General features: G+C 43.0%; 1 protein-coding gene across 4 annotated transcripts in view; it reads right to left on the bottom strand.

Moving 5' to 3' along the window:
- Nucleotides 1-2,662: 2,662 nt before the first annotated feature.
- The window catches only part of fkbp15b (FKBP prolyl isomerase family member 15b), a 39,459-nt gene continuing 20,941 nt past the window's right edge, over nucleotides 2,663-21,180 (bottom strand). The window contains exons 22-30 of one of the 4 annotated variants that reach the window (XM_074670139.1): nucleotides 19,678-19,814; nucleotides 19,386-19,541; nucleotides 10,132-10,284; nucleotides 9,956-10,033; nucleotides 9,684-9,809; nucleotides 4,567-4,674; nucleotides 3,775-4,397; nucleotides 3,473-3,590; nucleotides 2,663-3,243 (exon numbers count right to left, since the gene is read on the bottom strand). In XM_074670139.1, the coding sequence (XP_074526240.1) occupies nucleotides 3,163-3,243; nucleotides 3,473-3,590; nucleotides 3,775-4,397; nucleotides 4,567-4,674; nucleotides 9,684-9,809; nucleotides 9,956-10,033; nucleotides 10,132-10,284; nucleotides 19,386-19,541; nucleotides 19,678-19,814 (1,580 nt within the window). In that variant the 3' untranslated portion in view covers nucleotides 2,663-3,162. The remainder of the gene's footprint in view (nucleotides 3,244-3,472; nucleotides 3,591-3,774; nucleotides 4,398-4,566; nucleotides 4,675-9,683; nucleotides 9,810-9,955; nucleotides 10,034-10,131; nucleotides 10,285-19,385; nucleotides 19,542-19,677; nucleotides 19,815-21,180) is intronic. The other 3 variants (XM_074670136.1, XM_074670137.1, XM_074670140.1) reach the window with 3 other exon arrangements.

The following is a 21,180-nucleotide window of genomic DNA, read 5'->3' as shown; positions in this document are numbered from 1 at the left end:
CTTGTGACTGTGAGGAAGTGAAAGAATAGTCGATTTTCCATGATGGACATGAACACAGCATTGCAAGGGTATTTACTGAAGGATATATATGTTAAATTGAAATATATATATATATATATATATATATATATATATATATATATATATACACACACACACATATATATATATATATATATATAGATAAAGATATATAGATAGATATAGATATATAGATAGATATAGATATATAGATAGATATAGATATATAGATATATATAATATTGTTAAAGAAATTGATATTTTTTACCACATAACTACAAAAAAGTGCCTAAAATTAGTACCATTGAGTACTGGTACCGATTGCCAGGTACCGGGCATTGGTACCGTATCGTTTCAAATGTGAAAGGTACCCATCCCTAATAACACCATTGACAATGGCTTCAGTCTTGGTGCCAGCACCACTAAACTTTTTAGCAATGTCAGAGTCAGGAAATGTCTTTTTTTAGCAAGGCACTGGTGCAATCCATGGACCTGTTGCTGTTGTTGTTGTTTTTTTACAATATGAAATGCCATTGCACCCTCCGCTGCATTTACAGGAACCTCTGTTTGCCCAGGTCTAACAAAGAACTCAGTCAACTTTGCAGAAGAACTCTCACCTCGCACAGCTTTTTTATGTATTTCGGTGTCCATGTGAGCTTTCAGATCTCCAGCACCTTAATTGGACACTGAGACATATGTGCCAGCTTTGCACACGGTTCACTCCGCCTCCCACTTGCCCCGACCGGAACGGTATGTCGGAAATTTTTTTTTGCAGTTCATCTTTGAAGCTGCACCCATCTTCCGTGCAATACAGCTCCGCTGTCTAAACATCCGTGTCTTCTCCGCTCTCCGTCTCTCTCTCTCTCTCTCTCTCTCTCGCCTTCTCTCTGATCCTCTCACTCTCTATGTGTGTGTGCACGCGCAGAGCAGACCTGCCCACAAGGCAGCCTCTCGGTAAGTGATGCGCAGGTAACACGATTGTCAAGCACTTTGGTAAATGGTAAATGGACTTGAGCTTATATAGCGCTTTTCTAGTCATAGACCACTCAAAGCTGCTTTATACCACAGGTCACACTTACCCATCCACACCCATTCGCACTCACATTCACACACTGATGGATCCAATTTTTACTATGATAGCTATCCATCAGTATGTGTAACACAGTCACACCCTTTCATACCCATTCACACACCACTGACGCAGCAGTGGGAGCAACTAGGGGTTAAGTGTCTTGCCCAAGGACACATCGCCACGTGTCGCCCAGAGCTGGGCTTGAACCTGCAACCTTCCGATCACCGGAAGCGCATTCTCCAACTGCGCCACCGACGCCCCTCTGGAAACTTCTTGTCTCTGGAGGCAAAAGCTGAATCCTTCTCTTCTTTCCAACCTGTCTGGACAAGACTGGATGTTTTCCTGCATGGACTCCTCCATCAGTCCTACCCTGAGCTCTGGACTTTCTGCAAGAAACTTCTGCTCCTGTCTCATGGTCATGTAACAGTTGAGAGAGGCTTTTCCGTAAACAAGGAGGTAGAGGCTGATAACATGCAGGAGGACACAGTTGTTGCTCAGAGAATGATATGCGACTATGTTCTGTCTGTGTCACTGAGTGAGGTAGCAAACAGCCTGGAAAAAGATGCATATAAACTGGCAGAGAAAGCTGAGGGCTACTCAGGCACACTCATGGCCCAGCTGATCACCAAGTTCAGTGAACTCAGAAAGAGTTACAAAGACAAAGTTGCAGAACTGAAAGAGGTTGTGAGAGAGCTGGAAGATAAATCAGCAGAACTCAGGCACATGCCTTGATGTCCAGTCAGACAATTTCTCTTTCCTTTACCTTCCCACCTTCCTCTTTTACCTCACCTCAGAATTCAATCAATCAATCAATCAATCAATCTTTATTTATATAGCGCCAAATCATAACAAATGTTATTTCAAGACACTTTACAAAAACATTTACAGGTCTAGACCCGTAAATGTTAATACAATTTGATTAGCAGAAACCCAACATCAAGACAAGATAAGGAGTCTAATCTCATCTTAATCCACCATGAGTACAGGACTTTGCAGCATTTAGCAAGTTACAATGGAGAGGAAAAACTTCCCTTTAACGGGCAGAAACCTCGGACAGAACCAGACTCATGTTCCTGTTTTTCAAATGAAAATTGTGTGTTCACATTGTTATGTCTAAGGTGGGCCTATAATAGAAATATACGATTTCGTGAGCCAGGACAGATATTAAGCTGCTATTGTGGGTTGGTCAGTGACAAGTCACATTAGTAAGTAGTAAGGTACAGTGGCTTCTTTGCTGGAATTATATTTGTTGTTATTATTTTCTTCAAAAGACAGTTTCATTCTAGTGATTTACAGCTTCTTAAATAACTATTCTCTGTCCACATTAATAAAAACATTTGAAGGATGTTGAACAACTGATTATTTTCATTTTTCCTCATTTTACAGTTTAACAGACGTCAATGCCTTTAATTGTAGAAGAATATTTGGGCCATATTTCCATTGCAAGTTTGGTCTTAAATTTTCTTTAAGGTGGTATTAAAAAGGTCTTAAAAAGTCTTAAACTTAACTTCCTCATACCTGAAGTCACCCTGTGTTGAGCTTGTGTTTCAACAGTTCTTCAGATATCCAATATAAACCTGGATTATCAGTAACTGCAGACAAGACAAGATCAAGAGCACATTTTGACAGTTTTTATTGTTGGAATGAATTTTCAGGTTAGCAAAAGTTTTATTAAAAGTTCTGGTACTAAAGCAGCAGCTGCTGCAGCAGGCTAAAAATCAAGAACCATTTAATGGTTTACAGTCTGACCACAGGATCACTGCTGATTCAACAAACTAATCGTCTACAGCGCCGTGTGAAAACAAGAATTTAACTGTATCATCAACAGGTGTCACACAACAAATGAAATGCATCGGCTTTTGATTCTTCTGTGAGTTACAGGCTCGTCATTTTAACCAAAAGAGTCTGGAGCTGCAGCTTTGTTCTCCGGGAGTCAGTCTGCAGGACGACCAAGCTGACAGGAAGAGCTCTGACGGTCTGTTCCGGTTCAGCAGCACACGTTTCCTGTTGTCTTCAGACCAAGCTGCTCAAGTAGCACAAGCCTTCTTTAGTGTTTCATCCTGGCTCCTTCAGTTCAGCCAGTCCAGATCATCATCGTCCTCCTCATCGTCACCAAACAGAGGGGCTGGTGGAGGACGGCCCTTCAGGCTCTGGAACAGCACCAGGATAGACCACGTCAGTTTTTACATACAGCGCAACAGCAGTGGTCTGGCATTTCCTGACAGCAGAGCACCATTTTTAATGAACATGATTCTTTCTAAACAAAGAGGCTGTGTATTAAGACAGATCCTGTATAATGAGCAGGTGCTTATGAAGAAGGTACAACTTTAGGGTAAGACAGGCCTCAGCATAAAATTTAAAGAGCAGATCCATCCTCACCAGCTCCTCTTCCTCCTCCTCCTCCTCCTTCTCACTGGGAGCTGCTATGGGTTGGGCAGGAGCTGTGTTCTGGAAAAAGGGCTCCTCTCCATTTTCCTCACTCGTTCTCCCTGTTGGACTGAGAGGACAGGAGGAGTTTAGGGGAGAGGGGCAAGTTGCACAGGGGAGGAGAAGAGGAGAAAAAGGCAGATGAGAAAAAGAGACGCAATCTACTGTACTCCAGAAGTTTTCTTTAATTCCATGGAGCGTGTGAATCATTGGAGGCTGGACTTTTCTCGGACTCAACATCTCTCAGGACTCACCTGCTGTCATCTCCTGAACTCTTCTGCAGTGTGCTTGGTGGAGGAGGAGGGTTCACTGGGGGTGTGAAGGTCATCTGAGAGGCAGCGTTGACCTTTCCTCTGTGGTGTCTGTTCTCCACAGACTCTCCGTCCACTTCCTCAGCGCTCACTGCAGCTGGTATTTCTGGTGCAGAGCCTGTAGCCTCTGCAGGTGGTGGTCTCTCCTCTGGTTCCTCCCTGCTGTCTTTTTTCTCCTCAGGAGCAGGGTGCTCTGTTGGCTTCTCTACAGCTTCGGGTTCTGCTGGTGTCTCCGGTTCTATGGGGTCAGAGGTCAACACTGGTTTGGGATCTGTGTCCTTTAAATCCTGACTTTGTGTCATTGACTTGTTCATAATCTGCGACTCCTTCTCTGTTGCTTCTCTTTCATCCTTCACTTCCTCACTGATGCTGTGACCTTCCGTCTCTTCTTCATCTTCCTCCTTCTCCTTCTCCTTCTCCTCTCCATTCACACGCACAGTCTGCTGAGACTTCTCCTCTTGTTGCTTCATGTCATTGCTTTCTTCTTCTTTCCCTGCTCCCTCTTCCCTCATCCTGAGTATTTGAGATTTTCCGTCTGTGCCGTCGAGCAGCTGCAGCGTGACATTCTACAAAAGAAATCCATGACAGAGAGAAGGTCAACAAAACACACACCACATTACATTTGAATTATTTACTTCTGATTTGCTCTGTCTTTCTAAAAAGCCCAGTTTTCAGTCCATGTTGAGAAAAACTGACACTGCAGGACTAACCCTTGTCCATGGAAGAGAAACTCACCTTGATGGTTGTAACAATAACTCCCAGCACAGCCCGACCACTGTACAACTCGCTGACATCAAACTCTCCTCGTAGGGAATGGAACACTCCGTTCATCACACGCTTCACCTGTAAACACACACACACACACACACACACACACACACACACACACACACACACACACACACACACACACACACACACACACACACACACACACACACACACACAGGGTGTTTCACCTCAGAAAGTTTTGCTGCTATGTTGAGGAACAGGTGAACAGGTGGTGCTTTGGTAGATTTGTTAATGGGATGGGCTCCTGATCTTTGCGCGATGACTGGAGGTTCCAGGACAGAGTGAATGAGTGAAGGAGTGAATGAGTGAAGGAATGAAGGAGGTCACAGGGGGCATCAGAAAGGAGACGAAGTGGATAAGCTTTAAAGTGCCAAGAGTCAGGGTCAAAGATTTGTGTCAGGTGATTTGAAATGTGATGCAGACACACAGGTTTATGTGTCTTCATTTGAGGAGCTCCAGTGGCAGACCTCCACTCTTAGATCCACTTCACTGTCAGAAGGAGGTGACATCAGGATATACAGTATGATATATACAAAATAAACAACATTATACTGAGTTTACTTTCAATAAATATGAAAGTCACTGGATCTGGATGTAAATAAATAAAAATAAGTGATGACATATTGTTTTGTTATACGTATTGACTGAAGTAGGCCATTTAGTGTCTCAAAGTGGTTATAGCAATGCTTTGAGCTGTAGTCATGAAGTCAGCCATGAGCCTGCACCACATAGACTGTATAATAAATGGATGTGGTCTCCCTGACGTCACCCATCTGTTTCTGGAACAGAGTTTGAAGCATATCATCTGTCACTTCCACACTAACAGCAATAGGGCGCCCATTGGTCATGTGAGCTAAGCTGTGCCTGTGATTGGGTGAACTTAGGATCTTAATATCCTCCAAACTGTAGATTTAGAAATAAATTGACGCCTGGTCAGAGTGTGCTGATAGTAAAATAAGCAATTCAGACTAGAGACGGCTGTAAAAAGGGTTTATTTCTACTGTGGAAACAGCTTTTTCTGGCTTGGTGTGTATGTGACTTCCTGTAATTCTAGGCCAGTCTAAAGAGGACACTGGAGAAACAGCAGATTTTAGCACTTCAGCATTGTGTCATATTTTTAGACCAAAAGTTGCCGCTTGACCTGTACATAACTTTTCTTCTCTCTTCCTGTTGAAAACATTTACCTGTTAGAGTTCTGACATTTGTAGTTTTCAGTACTGTTAACAGAGAGTAACTATAATCTATTTCTGTGATGAAAGCTGAAATTCTGGATTAAAAACAAACATATAGCAATGTTTGCTAAAGGAAGCATATAAATGCAATTTTCCATACACATTAGCATTGAGCTGCACTTTTTTTTCTTTTTGGTCCATTAGGAGAACATGTTGAATGTTGTGAGTATGGATGTGGTGTGAGAGAGTAATGTTCATTTTCTTTATGCTCACTTGAAAATAAAATAAAACGGCTGAAAGCTTTAGCTTAAAGGATCATGCTCTTCATGCCCTATGGCAGGGATCTCCAACTCCTACCCTGGAGGTCTGAGAGGCTACAGGTCTTCTTTCCAACCAAAAAATCCACCGACTGATTTCACTGATTACCTCACCTTCAAGCAGAGAGCAGGGACTTATCAGTGAAATCAGCTGGTGGAGTTTTGGGTTGGAAAGAAAACCTGCAGCGTCTCGGCCCTCCAGGGTAGGAGTTGGAGATCCCTGCCCTATGGGATAATGGCCTATGTCAAGAGGGTGACTTAGGCCATATTACTTCTAGCCCAAGTCAAAATTTTGGATATTTTAGGATAAAATATGTGACTTGGGCGATTTAACAAGCTTCCATGATGGCAGCTGCTTCAAGAAGAAACAAAATCTTTAGTGCAGAAGAAGCTGTAAACGTGTTTCTTGAATCAGTTTCAACTGGTGAGAGATTATGTTCACTATCATAAAGGCTAGGGTAATCTTGTGTAAGTTTAAGTAAAAATTTGCCTCGTTTTAGCTAGCTACCTAATCCTGACTAGGCCCACTTATTTCTGTAACCAAACATAAATGAGCACAATACCCCTCAAAGTTTTAAAATAAAGAAATGTTTTTGCTTTTTGGTAGGAGATGTATGAGTAGGCATACTCAGCATATGATTGACCTGACATTTGTTCAATTTAGGTTGGAGTTATTTAACTTTTGAGTTAACTTTATTGAATTAAAGGACAGTTAATGGTCAAGTTTCAAAAAGGTGTCAAAACTAAATGTTGGAAATGGGTCAAGTTCAATAAAAAACTCAGCAAAGAAAACCAGGGGTCCGTTTCACGAAGCAGGTTTCATGAAAACTTTGAGTCTATTAACACTGAAATAGGGGAAATTCTGGGTTTTTGGTCTCACAAAGGGAGGTAAATCAAACCTGACAAAGAGGGTTAACTCAAGCCTGTTTGACAAAGAGGTGCAACTAAAACTCTGTGTCAGTTACTCTGGAAACTGAGTCTCTGGATCTAACCTGGTTGGGAGCAGGTTTTTCTCAATGAACTTTTAGTTTTTCACTGTCTCCGCACTCTTTCAGAGCCACGGGCCATTTCATTTCCTCATTCATTCAGTCAGCAGCGAGTTTTGATGTAGATTTGTTTAGCCGTCTGTCATTGAAGAAATTCTTTAAAAAAACAGAGTCAGTAGTTCATCAGGCACAGTGCATGCTGCTGACCTTTTTCACTGACATCCTTTTGTGAACAATCCCGTGGATGAAGGTGTAGCATTACTGCGCAGAGAAGTCAGGAGTTGATTATCAGACCGCATACAGATGTACTCGCAATTTCAGACAGTACCTTTTTGAGCGGGACTGTTTCACATCTCAGTCAATCATTTACACACAACTTAATCTGTCCTTCACATTTGCCACATCACTGCTCACAGTCATGCACTCACTTCCTTGCATATATTGTGTGTTGCACGGCGTTTCTTTGCAAACTGAAGTTTTTTGTTCAATATCAGAGATGATGAGCATTTAAGTAAGGCAACTGTACGCAGAGCAAGCAGAAAAGTGTGCCTTGCCATGACACGGCTTTTACCAGTCTTTGTGGTTTTCCCTTTCTTTCTGTTGGCTGAGTAGAAGCCTGTGTTAGTTTAATTGGGCTTAGTTATTTAACAGAATGTAATATTGATGAGAAAGCCATTTATATGTGTGAAAACAGCCTTATTTTGGGGATAAAACCCCTGCACAGTCAAACAGCCACTTCATATTTACTCTACAATGTGAAGCATGTTGGGGTATGAGGTACCCTCCATGACATTATGCTGAGATTTTACTTGCTTGAACAATGTGATGATGTTTCTTTCTTAGCTGCTGCCAAGTGTGCTTCAGCCCCATAGGATTGCATCTAAATTAAATAAATTAAACTAATTCCTATGCACATTTTGATAAGTTTAATGTATTTAATTTAAACAGATTGCTCCCATTATGTTATTGAGATTGCAAAGGACTACATTTATACTTACACATTGACCCCAGCAGCAATGTTCTCCCATGCTGTCTCCCTCTCTTGCAGCTGCAGCTGTGTTGCTCTTTTTTTCTAAAAACATGCTCGAACTCTTCAAATAAGTGCATTAAAATTTCTGGATGAATTGGGGTGAAAAACGCGTCCCTTCCCCTCTCTGTTAACATGGTCTAACATTGAATCTGGGCTCCATTGATGATGGCTTTCTATGGTTGGGCTGCACATGCTTAACTCCAGGTGAAACTACTCTGAGTTAATTAAACTAACTCAAATCAGCTGTTCTGAAACCGAAAACTCAGAGTTTTCTATCTCAAAGTAGATCAACTCACAGTTCAGAATTAGACTCAGAGTTTATTGAAACTGCTTTGTGAAACGGACCCCTGGAGAAGCGAGGAAAGGGACTGCCTCCTGACCAATCTGATTTACCTGCCAATTGTTTAATTTAACTCAGGGTAATTTCAGTTTTGTAATTTGCTCTATGTAATACGAGGGCAGTTTAAGCCAGGGTTAAAGTTGCCTGAGTCAGACTAGAATGTTAGAAAAATTGGCCTAAGTCACTTTATTCTTTAATGTTACATAACTGACACACAATGTTTTCTGCATGTCAACAGTCATCCACTGTGAAGGCCTTCTTTGATCTCAGAGTGGAGCCTGCAAGAGAGTGGGCTGAGAGTGGAGGTCTGCAGATGGACTGTTTTGGTGTCTTAATTTTAGAGCCCAGTCACACTGGCCATTGGAATTGTGCCCCAGCATGCTTCAACCCTGAGGTCCAGTTCATTTGGCAAGTGTGACCGCAAGTGTGCTGTGCTTGGGTAAACCTCACTTATCTGCTTTGGCACGCTTCAGAGAAGTGGTCTTTAGCACGGTTCACTTCATGCACAAGCTCAAAGACAAGATGATCGCTGGGACTGCTCCTCTAAACAATCATTTTAAACAATGTGGGGTGTTAGAGGGCGGAGTCAGACCAAAACGACTTAACATGAGCTAGAAAGTCTCTAAAGTTGGTGTCTGATTGTGCTGACTTTGATGAGATTGTCCTTCCTGTAAACAGACACTTAGGCCCGTTTACCCGGAGACTCCCGCAAAGATTCTTCCTTTGCGTTTTCAAAAGCCACCCGCGTTTACATGAGGACGGCATGAAAACGATCCCCGTTCATACGACTCTAGGAGGACAGGTCACTTCTTCTGTTCTTTCAATCCAACCATGACGCGCATTACCGCCACCTACTGGACAGGAATGGCTCAACTGGAAATGTGGCTGAGCGCGGAGCCTTCACCTGAAACTGCGAGTACGCACGCGATGACGTCAGCGTTTCACCCTGAGACACTCCGCTCTGTGTTTACACGAAGCTGGATGGAGGAGTGGATTCAGATCTTTCCACTCTGGGGAGCGTTTTCAAAAGTTTGCGTTTTCACTGAAAACGCAACGTGGTCTCGTCTAAACGGAAGGCAAAACGCAACAAAATATTTGCAGAATTGACCGTTTTCGGCGTCATGTAAAGGGGGCCTTAATCTGGCATAGCCACAATTGTGCTCGAGTATGGCACGGTTTTGTTGGCCAGTGTGACCAAGCCCTTAGTCCTCTTACCTCTGTTGCAGTGTCAGCTGAAGTATCTCCTGACGTCTCTAGCTCTTCCAGCTTCTTCTCGAGTTCAGCCACTCTCTTTTCCAGTTTCTCCTTCACAGCGCTTCCCTGTTGCTCCAGAGCGGCGTACTTCGAGAGAAAACCACACAAGGAGTGAAGGGAGGTGCACATAAACAGAAACACGTGATTGAGAAATAACTAAGCACAGTGCTTCATAAACATGATTTTCTTTAAGACTCCTTTACAATCCTGTTCCATTTTTCCACACATCTTACTTTTTCCTGCAGCGCCTGAAGCGCCTCACTCTGCAAACTCTGTCCTTCTGAATCTCTGGTCTGCTTCAAAGCCGTGAACTAGAAAACATAAAAACATAAATCATTGTGTCTGGTTTTCTTTAATGGTTTGTTTGCAGCTGATGGCACAGGTCTGTGTTTACGGCTGGCTTGCATACCTTCTCCTGTAGCTGTGTTAGCTCGTCCCGCAGAGCATCCCTTTGCTCGCTGAGCTCGTCTGACTCTCGGCTGTGCTGCTCTTTAGCTGAAGCCAACATCTGCTCGCTCTTCCTCTTCCACTCGTCCTCCAGGTCAGCCTGCAGCTGAGACAGCTGTAACACAAACAGTGTGTTCAATCGGAGCTGTGTGTCCTCCTGTTCACACTTCATTAGACTCACCCAGTCAACCCATAGAACAATTCATCACGCTGGGTTCACAAAATTATGTTTGCGCTTCAGATAACAGCTGGCTCATAAAACCATAGGCATCAGTTTGGAAGGGGGGGGCTTGGGATGTGCACCTCCCCTTTTGTCAGCGGTCATTTTGTCCCCGGCACACACAAATCTGTCATGTGCAGGGTCTGCAACCTTTAGTCTCGTAGGAGCCATTTTTCCTCAGCTCACCTTGATTGATGTCATTCCGGAGCCACAAAATGCACTTTATCCTCACAATAAAGACTAAAAAGTGTATAAAATCCTAAATTTAATTAAAATCGAGAGAATAATCATATAAACCAAAAGTTTTTTGTATTGAAAACATCATACATGTGATGTCTTATTTTTTATTTTTGATGAATTTGCAAATATTTCAAAACTATTGAAATAAAAAAAAAAAAGAAAATGCAAAACTTTCCAAAAAATTGCAAAACATTTCAAATCCCAAACATTTGCAACACTTTTGCAAATGTTTGGCATTTCAAAAAAGCACAGAAGTTTTAAAAATATGAAATTAAAAAATGGAAAAAAGTTGCTGAATTTGAAATTAAATGAATTTTTTTAAAAATCCTCTTTTTTAAATTTATTTCAAGAAGTTGAAATTATTCTAAAAATTTTGAATTTACAAAAATTTGCAAAAAAATCACAAAAATAAAAACGGCAAAAAAATTGCAAAAGAAGTAAAAAAATGCAAAACGTTTTTTTTTTATTTTTTACATGCAAAAATGCAAATATTTCACAAATCTAGTACTCTTGAATACACCATCCGCAAGCTACCAAGAGCTGAGACGCAGCGGACCTTAATGAGGCTGAAAAATGGACAGTGCTGCTGCTGTAGATTCACACCTATGCCAAGTTTGAGTAGCTTTTCCTCTGATAGGACATGAAATAAAGGCCTTTACACAAGGGATTGGTACAGGGACCTCGCTCTGCAGGGTACAACCAGCCGCAAATTCTGATAAAATAAGACATCCACATCTGGCTTCAGTCAAACAATGTGCATTGAAAACTTATGGGAGTATGAAATAAAACTTAAAGGCCCGATTTCACAGACAAGACTTGAGCCTTGTCCAAGACTAAAACGTAGTTTGAGCTTGTTTAACTTTAAGTCACTTGCACAGATTAATCCTAAAATAGTCATAGATTTTGTCTGTTCTGGATTAAAAAAAGCCAATTTCAAGACGGTTGATTAGAGCTACTCCAGGACTAAATTGAAGTTTATATTAATCCTGCAAAGAGGCAGCTTTAACTTCAGCTTAGTGCCTTTAGTTCCCTTAGTTTGTGAAAGGGAGCACACAAGTGGTTTGGGAGCATGGAGTATTTGGAATATTCAAATGAAGAACAATATCTGCTGCAGATCGGAGTAATCCATTGAATCAGTCTGATGAAATGACTTTCCAAGACAGCTTTCGTATGTACAAAGAAGACGTAATGGAGATAATCACTTTGCTTGAGCCTAGACTTTCCTCCATGTCTCAAAGAGGAAGGCCTGAACCCAGTTCTGTCCAAATTCTGATCACTTAGAGGTTCTTGGCATCCCAAGCCCTCCTCTTCTTGATTTCAATGGCCTGGGCTTGGCATGAACACCCGTCAACCCGCAAAATGTGGGTGGATTTTAGCTGTGGCGGGTAACACTGTCACTCCTACTAGCCACTTTGGCGGATTGAATTATTTTATTGTAGTTTTCTGAAATGCATCTAGAATACTAAACCCGTAGCAGTACGAGACTATGACACTACAACTCCCATGAGCACTGCCTGCACACAGTGTTTGCTCATTGGTCCACTAGCAAAGTCTTTTGCTGATGTGACTGCTGTCAGGCGCTCTCTAGCCCCCGCCTTGAACAACTTGACAGCTCCTGGTGTTTAGCACCAGATAATGTCATTTAAAACTTCACTTGCGTCTTTTTGACTCTCCAATGTAAACAGATCCCGAGATTTGAGTCACAAACTAGCGTCTAAACTCCCTTAACTTTTTAAAAGTGAGGACATTCAGGGGATAGAGCTCATTTAAGCTCACGCTGCACCGATCTCACCAGCAAAACTCACCTGGAGCAGAGGAGGGGAGGGGAGGGGAGGGGAGAGGAGAGGAGAGGAGCGCACGAAGAGAAGAGAAACTGGTCACAGATTTAGGGAGCAGTAGGAACAATATTTAAACCTCCTAATGTACAAACACTTATCAAAGGCTGATGTAAAAAGTTCACGCTGGAAATACTGTAAACCAATAAACAAATCTGATGTGTAGTAACTTTTATATGTTGTTGTCCTCTTCATGACGCATTTTTTGACGGATATGACTTCAAAAAATGTCTGATTATACTACAGAGTTACTTAAAGTCCAGAAAGTATGGTACTTGGTTTGTCACTGAAAAATTACAGTTGTAAATACATATTTAAGCAGACAGTGTTTCTTACTATTTTTCTCAGTTTAGTTTTGATCTTTCCAGCTAACCTTAAAGCAAAAACTTTCATTAAATTCAATAATAAACTACTGCCTTTATGACTTTGTTTTAATAGACTGCATATTTTCATATCAAAGATCAACCTTACACACAACTGTTTCAAAACTGAATACCTGATAAAGAGCCGTAGCTTTATAGATTTATGTAGTCTTGATTTGAGAGTAAACAGGGGTCGTTTACATTTAAAAAAGTTTTTAATCTAGTTCAAGTAAACTTCTGCACGTGTTTGTCGGCTTTACATAATTATTCAACAACAAAATTGTGGCTCATGAAACTGCTGAGTGGCTAGCAACTCTGGGAAACCACTAGCCACAGTGGCTACTGAGCAAAAAAGTTAATGTCAAGCCCTGTCAATGGCAGCAGCATGGCCTTTACTTTTAACGACAGCGTGATTTCACACAATTTTTTAAAGTCAGCTTTAGGAGTTTTCCTCTTTTATTCTCATCGGTGTTTACATCCCCCCTCGGGCCAACGTGAGCGAGGCTGTGCAGCTGCTGGCTGAGCAGATCACACTTTTAGAGCGAGAATACACGGACTCTCTGCTTATTATTCTGGGGGATTTTATCAGAGCAAAACTTGACCACCAACTGCCAAAATACAGACAATGTATTAATTGTCCCACCAGGGACAAAAACACTCTGGACCACTGCTACACAATTTCAAAACACACTTATCGCTCTGTACCCCGGGCAGCTTTAGGGCACTCTGACCACTGTCTGGTCCATCTGATACCAGCTTACAGGCAAAAACTAAAATCTGCCAAGCCAGTGGTCAAGACAGTGAAGAAGTGGACAAGTGAGGCAAAGCAGGAACTTCAAGACTGTTTTGACTCCACTGACTGGAGGGTTTTTGAAGCTGCAGCCACCAACATAGACGAACTGGCAGACACTGTGATATCATACATCAGCTTTTGTGAAGATGTTTGTGTGACTACAAAGACCTTCAGGACATACAACAACAATAAACCCTGGTTCACATCTAAACTCAGCCACCTTGGTCGTGCCAAGGAGGACGCCTACAGAAGTGGAGACAGGGCCCTTTACCGGCAGGCCAGAAACACACTGACCAAAGAGATCAGAGTGGCCAAGAAGAGCTACTCTGAAAAGCTGAAAAACAGGTTTTCAGCCAACGACCCATCGTCAGTGTGGAAAGGCCTGCAGGAGATCACCAACTACAGGAGACGCCCAGCCCCCACTGCTGCAGACAACAAAGCCCTGGCTGACGACCTCAACACCTTCTACTCCTTCTACTGCAGATTGGAAAGGGACCACTTCACACCTGCCCCTCTCCTCTCTGCAGTCACTCTGCCACCACCCACTGACACTGAGCCCCTCATCTCAACTCCACCTCACCCCCAGGGCTCCAGCACACCCACCCCCCAGACCCTCCAAGTGAGCGAGGAGTGACCCGTAAGTGACCCGGCTGCAGTAGGGACAAAAAAACAGGAAAGCTCCAGGCCCTGACGAGGTTTCCCCCTCCTGTCTGCGAGCCTGTGCAGACCAGCTAGCTCCTGTCTTCACCCAGCTCTTCAACCGGTCCCTGGAGCTGGGTGTGGCCCCCTCCTGCTTCAAGCGCTCCACCATCATCCCCGTCCCCAAGAAACTCACCATCTCAGGACTAAATGACTACAGGCCTGTCACGCTGACATCTGTGGTCATGAAGACCTTTGAGCGGCTGGTGTTGGCCCACCTGAAGACCCTCACAAAGGACCTGCTGGACCCCCTGCAGTTTGCCTACCGGGCAAACAGATCAGTGGACGACGCTGTCAACTTGGGGCTGCATTACATCCTGCAGCACCTGGATCGTCCTGGGACCTATGCACTTGTCCTTTTTGTGGACTTCAGCTCGGCCTTCAACACTGTGGTCCCCCCCTCCCTCTGCTCCAAACTGGCCCAGCTCACTGTGCCTCCTGCACTCTGTCAGTGGATCTACAGCTTTCTGACTGACAGAAGTCAGCAGGTGAGGCTGGGGCAGGCCACTTCGGATATTCGGACCACCAGCACAGGGACTCCCCAAGGATGTGTCCTTTCTCCACTACCGTAAAATAACAAATAAACGCCGAGTTCCAATTAAACGCCGGGTTCCAAATAAACGCCGGGTGAAGCAGCACGTTTAGAAAAATAGACGCCCGTTCCAAATAAACGCCGGGGGTATGGTAAGTTACTCGGCGCAGCCTACGAGCCACAGTCAATTTCTTTTGTTTTTTTTTTTTTTCATTCCACGGTCGTAGATACACACATGCAAACGCGGAGCTCACATCTGACAGTTGACTCTTTGAAACTGATTTTTGTAAAAGAAACATAATCAGACTGTACCTTATTAGTAGTGGTGCAACGGATCATGATTGATCTGTGATCCGTTCGGATCGATGTAATCGGTTGGGCACACACATGACCCTACAGCAGTGTTTTTGTGCAGCAGAAGCCCAGAGCACTCGCACCAAACACCCCCTCCCTGCTCGTTTGCTGTCTGCCCCGTCTGAGTGCAGACTCAGACGGGGCCATATATTACTTGACCCAAAACACAAATAAATGGACTCCCACCGAAAAAGTCTGATATCTGTCTGCATTCACGCTTTGTTTAGAGAATTTTCAGCGTGTTACTTTCACACAAAAACATCGCTAAATAAGGCTCTAGTTCTCATCGTGTCGTAAAACGGCGCTACCTCTGCTGCATAGCCACAGCTGGGTACGAGGCGCTCGCCGCTTAGTGTATCAGTCCACGCGTGGCGTGCCAGATATGAACAAACGCAGGTAGTCTGCCAGGACGAATTATGCAATGACAACGTAAAGATGAGGAGGCTTTGAAGAGTTAAAAAAGAAGATGTTACCACTTCCGCTGAATGTTATTTTCTGGGAAAGGAATTAAACGCCTGTCCCAAATAGTCGCCCGTCCCAAATAAACGCCTGGTCTGCTCAGTGATTGAAACAAATAAACGCCCCGGCTACTATTTGTTTTTTTACGGTACTCTTCTCCCTCTACACCAATGAGTGCACCTCCACAGACGCCTCTGTGAAGCTGCTGAAGTTCGCAGACGACACCACCATCATCGGTCTCATCCAGGACGGTGATGAGACTGCTTACAGACAGCAAGTGGATCAGCTGGTGCTCTGGTGTAGTCAGAACAACCTGGAGCTGAACTCACTCAAGACGGTGGAGATGATAGTGGACTTTAGGAGACATCCCCCCGCCCTGTCCCCCCTCACAGTCCTCAACAGCCCGGTGTCCATTGTGGAGAGCTTCAGACTCTTGGGCACGATCATCACGCAGGATCCGAAGTGGGAGCAGAACATCAGCTCCATCCTCAAGAAGGCTCACTAGCGGATGTACTTCCTGCGCCTCCTGAGGAGACATGGACTGCCCCCTGAGCTGCTGCTGCAGTTCTACACTGCAGTCATCGAGTCCGTTCTGTGCTCCTCCATCACTGTGTGGTTTGGAGCTGCCACCAGGCAGGACCGATTCAGACTGCAGCGCACTGTGAGGACTGCTGAGCGCATCATTGGTGTCCCCCTGCCCTCCATCCAGGACCTCTACTGCTCTAGGACTCAGAGGAGAGCAGGAAACATTGTGAGGGACTCCACTCACCCTGCTCACGGACTCTTTGAACTGCTCCGGCAAGCGCCTCAGAGCTCTGCGGACCAGGACAAGCCGGCACAGGAGTGGTTTCTATCCGTCTGCAGTCTCCATATTAAATAATAAAAATTGCAATTAACACTGGCACCTTTTTAAAACAGTTTACAGCTGCACTATGGACCGCACAGTTGCACTTTTCCACCTTCAATTGTAAATATCCCATTATTCTGTAAATATTTCTGATGCACATTTTATCCTAGCCCTTTTTTACACCCACATCTTTTTATTTATCTTTTTTTTATTGTCATGTTTATATGTCTGTTTGTGTGTACCTCTTGTGCTAGAGATAACAACTGCCGGAGTCAAATTCCTTGTATGTGTTGCATACTTGGCAATAAAAACCGATTCTGATTCTGATACTGATTCTGATTCTGATTCTGACACAAACTGATGATCCACTCCAAATACATTGATGACGAAAAAGAGACGAAAAAAATTACAAGAAACGGACAAAGACGAGAGCTGCTGCACCAGGCAGCTACTTGGGCAGCGCCTAGCAACGGAAAAAAAAATAAATAAATTGCCTGCACGGGTTATAACTGAGTCCGACTGTGTTTTCCTCAGCGGAGTTTTGAGCCTGATAGAGAGGAGGAAAGAGTGGGGCAGGGGCAGAGCCAGGAAAAAGATGGAAGTTCTCTGCGGTCCTCTCTTTCCTCAACCCCTTAATTACCCCCAGGGAGACCTCCGGGAACGTGGGTCAGGGGTTCGGGTGGTCGAGGGTTCGGGGGATCGAGGATGAGATCGTAGGGAACAGCCAGGCAGGGCTGGTGGAGGTGGATTACCAGGGAGAGGCAGCAGGCATTGATTGTGATCTCCAAAGCTTTCACACACTCTCCTGTCATGCTTTGGAAACCACAGCTCATTGTTTTCAGATGCTCTTTTGGGCTTTCGGTCATGGAGAGGATCATTACTTTGTATGGTTCATTTGTTGGTCATGGACACCAAACTTTTTGTGTCTTCAGTGATATTTTTTACTACTTTTCTCCTGTGTTTGTCTGGAGATCCTACATGTAACCATGGCAGCATTGTTTACATGTGAACTCAGCTGTTAGCAGCCTGTAGCATGTCAATGCTAGTGTAAGGTCTGCCGCCGCCCGAACCCCTCACGCAACTTCCGTGAAAATTGTCTAGTTCATAAATAATCTAACAATTACACATTTTACCCGGAAAGTGATCAGTGAGCTTCTAAACAGCTCACAGAATAAACAGGGAGCAGGTTTTCTTCATGGTAACGTGTTTGTTATTAATGGAACAAGACAAAGCTCTGTTACTGTGTATGTTTTATCAGTTATTACAGCGCACATGTGCAGACACACAAACAGCTGTTAGAGCTGACTGACAGATGATCCAGAGGTGATCAGCTGATGCCATCATCAATGAAACACGTCGCTTCATGTGATGCTCCAGAGGAGAGGATGTCCTCTCTAAAAAGAAATCTCCTTCATTTCTTCTTGTCTCTCCATCATCTGGTGGGAGGGACTAAGACGCAAGTGAACGACGCTGGTGAACAACACTAGTGAACAACGCAAGTGAAAGACACAGGTGGAGGAAGGAAGGATAGAACTTTGGAGCTTTGACATGCACTGCAGGTTATGAAGCTGTTTAAATATTTGGCTGTGGTGTGTTTCATTTGTTCTTATCATGGTTGTGTTGTCTAATTATGGAAGAGGATTAGGGCCACAGAAAAAAAAGTCAAAAAAGTTAATACTTTCTGAGAAAAAAAAATCAGAATTCTGGCTTAAATCTCAGAAAATAAGTAGTAAAAAAAGAACCTTGACTTTTTTTTTTCCAGTGGCCCCAATCCTCTTCCGCACCTGGCAGCTTGTGAAGTGCTTTTTTTTTTTCACTGTTATATTTACGTCCATAGATTAGGCTATTCAGAGCTGATTAACTGATGATAAAGGAGCACATAGCCAGTGTCCTTTAGTGTTGTCACGATACCAAAAGTAAGATTCGATATGATACCTGCCTAAAAAATTTCAATATCAATACTTAATCGATACCATCGCAAACTTAAAACATCAGAAAACTAATAAAATAAACAGCTTGAAGAGAAGGCTGCCTCAAGTGATTTTATGACATCTGTTTGTGTGTCTGTGGGGCTAAGGGAGATTTGTTAATTGGGATTATATTTCAGAAAACACACACACACACACACACACACACACACACACACACACACACACACACACACACACACACACACACACACACACACACACACACACACACACACACACACACACACACACACACACACACACACACACTCACAAAGTTTTATAGATTACATGCAGAATCAATTCCTAGAGGGAACCTGAACTCATTTTTTTTTTCTCAACGAAAAATTGCCTTGGAGTATCAATACTTAAAACACATGGAATTGTTTACTTTTAGAAAACAGGGGGTATCGATACTTTCTCATTATCGATATATTGTGCAACCCTAGTGTCCTTCCTTCTTGTTGATCAAAATTGGTGCTGAAACCTTCGTTTAGACCGACACTGCCTTCACCATTTTCAGCAAAAGATGATCTGAAAAAGCTGCAGGGACGGTCAAATTACAGAGGTACAGATTCAGACTGGATCAGTATTATTAGAGGACATATGTGTGTCTGAAACATGGTTGGTGAAATATGGTTTTCCTTGGATTTTTTAATCTTCAGATTATGGGCGTTCTCGATTTACACAGGATTAAAAAACACAGAGTTCCTCCACAGTCATTAAAACGAATCTTGTGCAAATAGGGCTTAAGACTTTGCTGCAAATGCAATTTAGAATAATTTGATAGTTATTTTTTATCTCATACCTGATTGAAATATTGTAGCGTTATAATTATCAGCAGAATAAAATGACGTTAGTAGTTTCTACATCCTCTGCTGAGCGGTTCCTCTGAGGGAGCTAACCTGTTCAGATGTGGCGCTGTCAGTGCTGATCCTGGCCTTGCGTAGCTGAGCTCGGAGACTGTCCACTTCCTGCTGACTGCTCCTGCGGAGCTCCTCCATCTCCTCATCCCGACGCTGTCGCTCATCCTGCCACTTCCTCTTCCTCTCTAAGAGATTCTTTGGTTTAAGGAAATGAACATCCTTCAGCATTTGTTTGGTGAAGATGTCATGTAGATATGACCACTGTGTGCCTGGTGACTGCCGGATTCTCCTCTCAGAGGATGGAGGGACCAAAAACAATAAGTCTACTCACTCGCTCTAGGCTCTCTTTGTCGCTCCTCAGGTCCTGAGTTTCCTCCTCTAAGTTGCTGAGTCTCAGCTCCATCTCTTTGCGTCTCTGCTTTTCTGAGCGATACTGAGCCTGAGACCTCTCTACTGCCTCCTTCAGCTCTAGATCACACAAAGAAGAATCAATTCAACTTATAATCACTGCTCTGAGTCAGTGTAGGATAGAAAAAAGGTAATTTTCCTCAAACATGGATTCCCTTGGATTTAACACCAGATAAAATAAAAGTTCATCTTTGAACAAACACATCAAGTTCACCCTGTTGGACTGCACTCTCATTTCAATACACGTGCTGACTTTAAAGGGGCTGTGAGGAAAATGTGGAATGCTAGAGTTTTTCCAGGTTAAAGACTCTGTTTCCCATGAACACCTGCACCCACTGTCATACAGACGTGACTCCCCTCGGGGCATGTGTGTGTCTTGAAGCAAATGAAAGGAGAGCAGATCTTTTTAACTCCACTATTCTTTGTTCAAGACAACTTTTCACTGCAAATCAATCTGTTTCTGTCCCACCCAATGGGGAAGCTCAGAACTAGTGTTCAGAAATAACACATTTCGGAGCTGATAATCTCATTTTAAAGTGTGGATCACAATAAGGTTTATATCTAAAAGGGAGTGTTTTTCAAGAAGAAACTCCTCACAGGGACTTTGACTATGAAGTGAAAGGAGTCCAGCTGCAGACCTCCACTCACAACCAACTCTCTTGGCTCCACTCTAAGATTCTCTCCACTGTAAGAAGGAAGTGACATCAAGATGTGAAGTTTAAAAAAAAAATCGGCATTTGATTTGGCTTTATGAGTTTACAATTGAATAAATATGAAATTGGTCAGTGGATCTGGACATGTCTGGACATCATTAAATAAAAATAAGTAAAAGTCACCTGATGTCGAAGTACTGTTTTGTTATATGTTACTGACTGGAGTAGGCCATCTAGTGTCTGGAAGTGGCACAGAGCAGACATTAACTGTGATCCATTTCTGTGATGAAAGTTGAAACTCTATTCTATAACTAAAGTTAAACCGCTGTATGCTAAAACCTAGGATATCAATGCAATTTCCCAAATTGTTAGCATAAAGCTAGTGCTATGTTTGCTCTATGGTTTTTGGTCCATTAGAAGATGTTGATTGTTGAGTGTATATAATAAAAATCTGGTGTGAGAGAATAATTTCATTGTGTGTTCAGTTCTTCAGTCAAACTTCAAGAAAAAAAATCCTGAGTCAGACTTTTCTTTGAAAACTGTCATTGTCAGCTAAGCTTGGGTCCAGCTGCTTCGGTATAATGTACATAATCCACCGAGGAATCATCAAACATTAAGGCTAATGATGTCGATGGACTGAACCATTTATAATCAGTTTTTAACAGGAACCAGTTCTCCATATGCATCACTACATTTACTTCAGAATGAGTAAAAGTTGACCTCAGTGAGTTCTGTATTCTCTGCTATATATCATTTTTATTCATGTCATGTTA

Source organism: Halichoeres trimaculatus, unplaced genomic scaffold (genome assembly GCF_033239565.1).
Source record: "Halichoeres trimaculatus isolate MK-OKI-2021-1 unplaced genomic scaffold, fHalTri1.1 fHalTri1_scaffold_5, whole genome shotgun sequence".
NCBI lineage: Eukaryota > Metazoa > Chordata > Actinopteri > Labriformes > Labridae > Halichoeres > Halichoeres trimaculatus.
The sequence above is the reverse complement of the archived record's forward strand: the minus strand, read 5'-3'. Positions and strand labels throughout refer to the sequence as shown.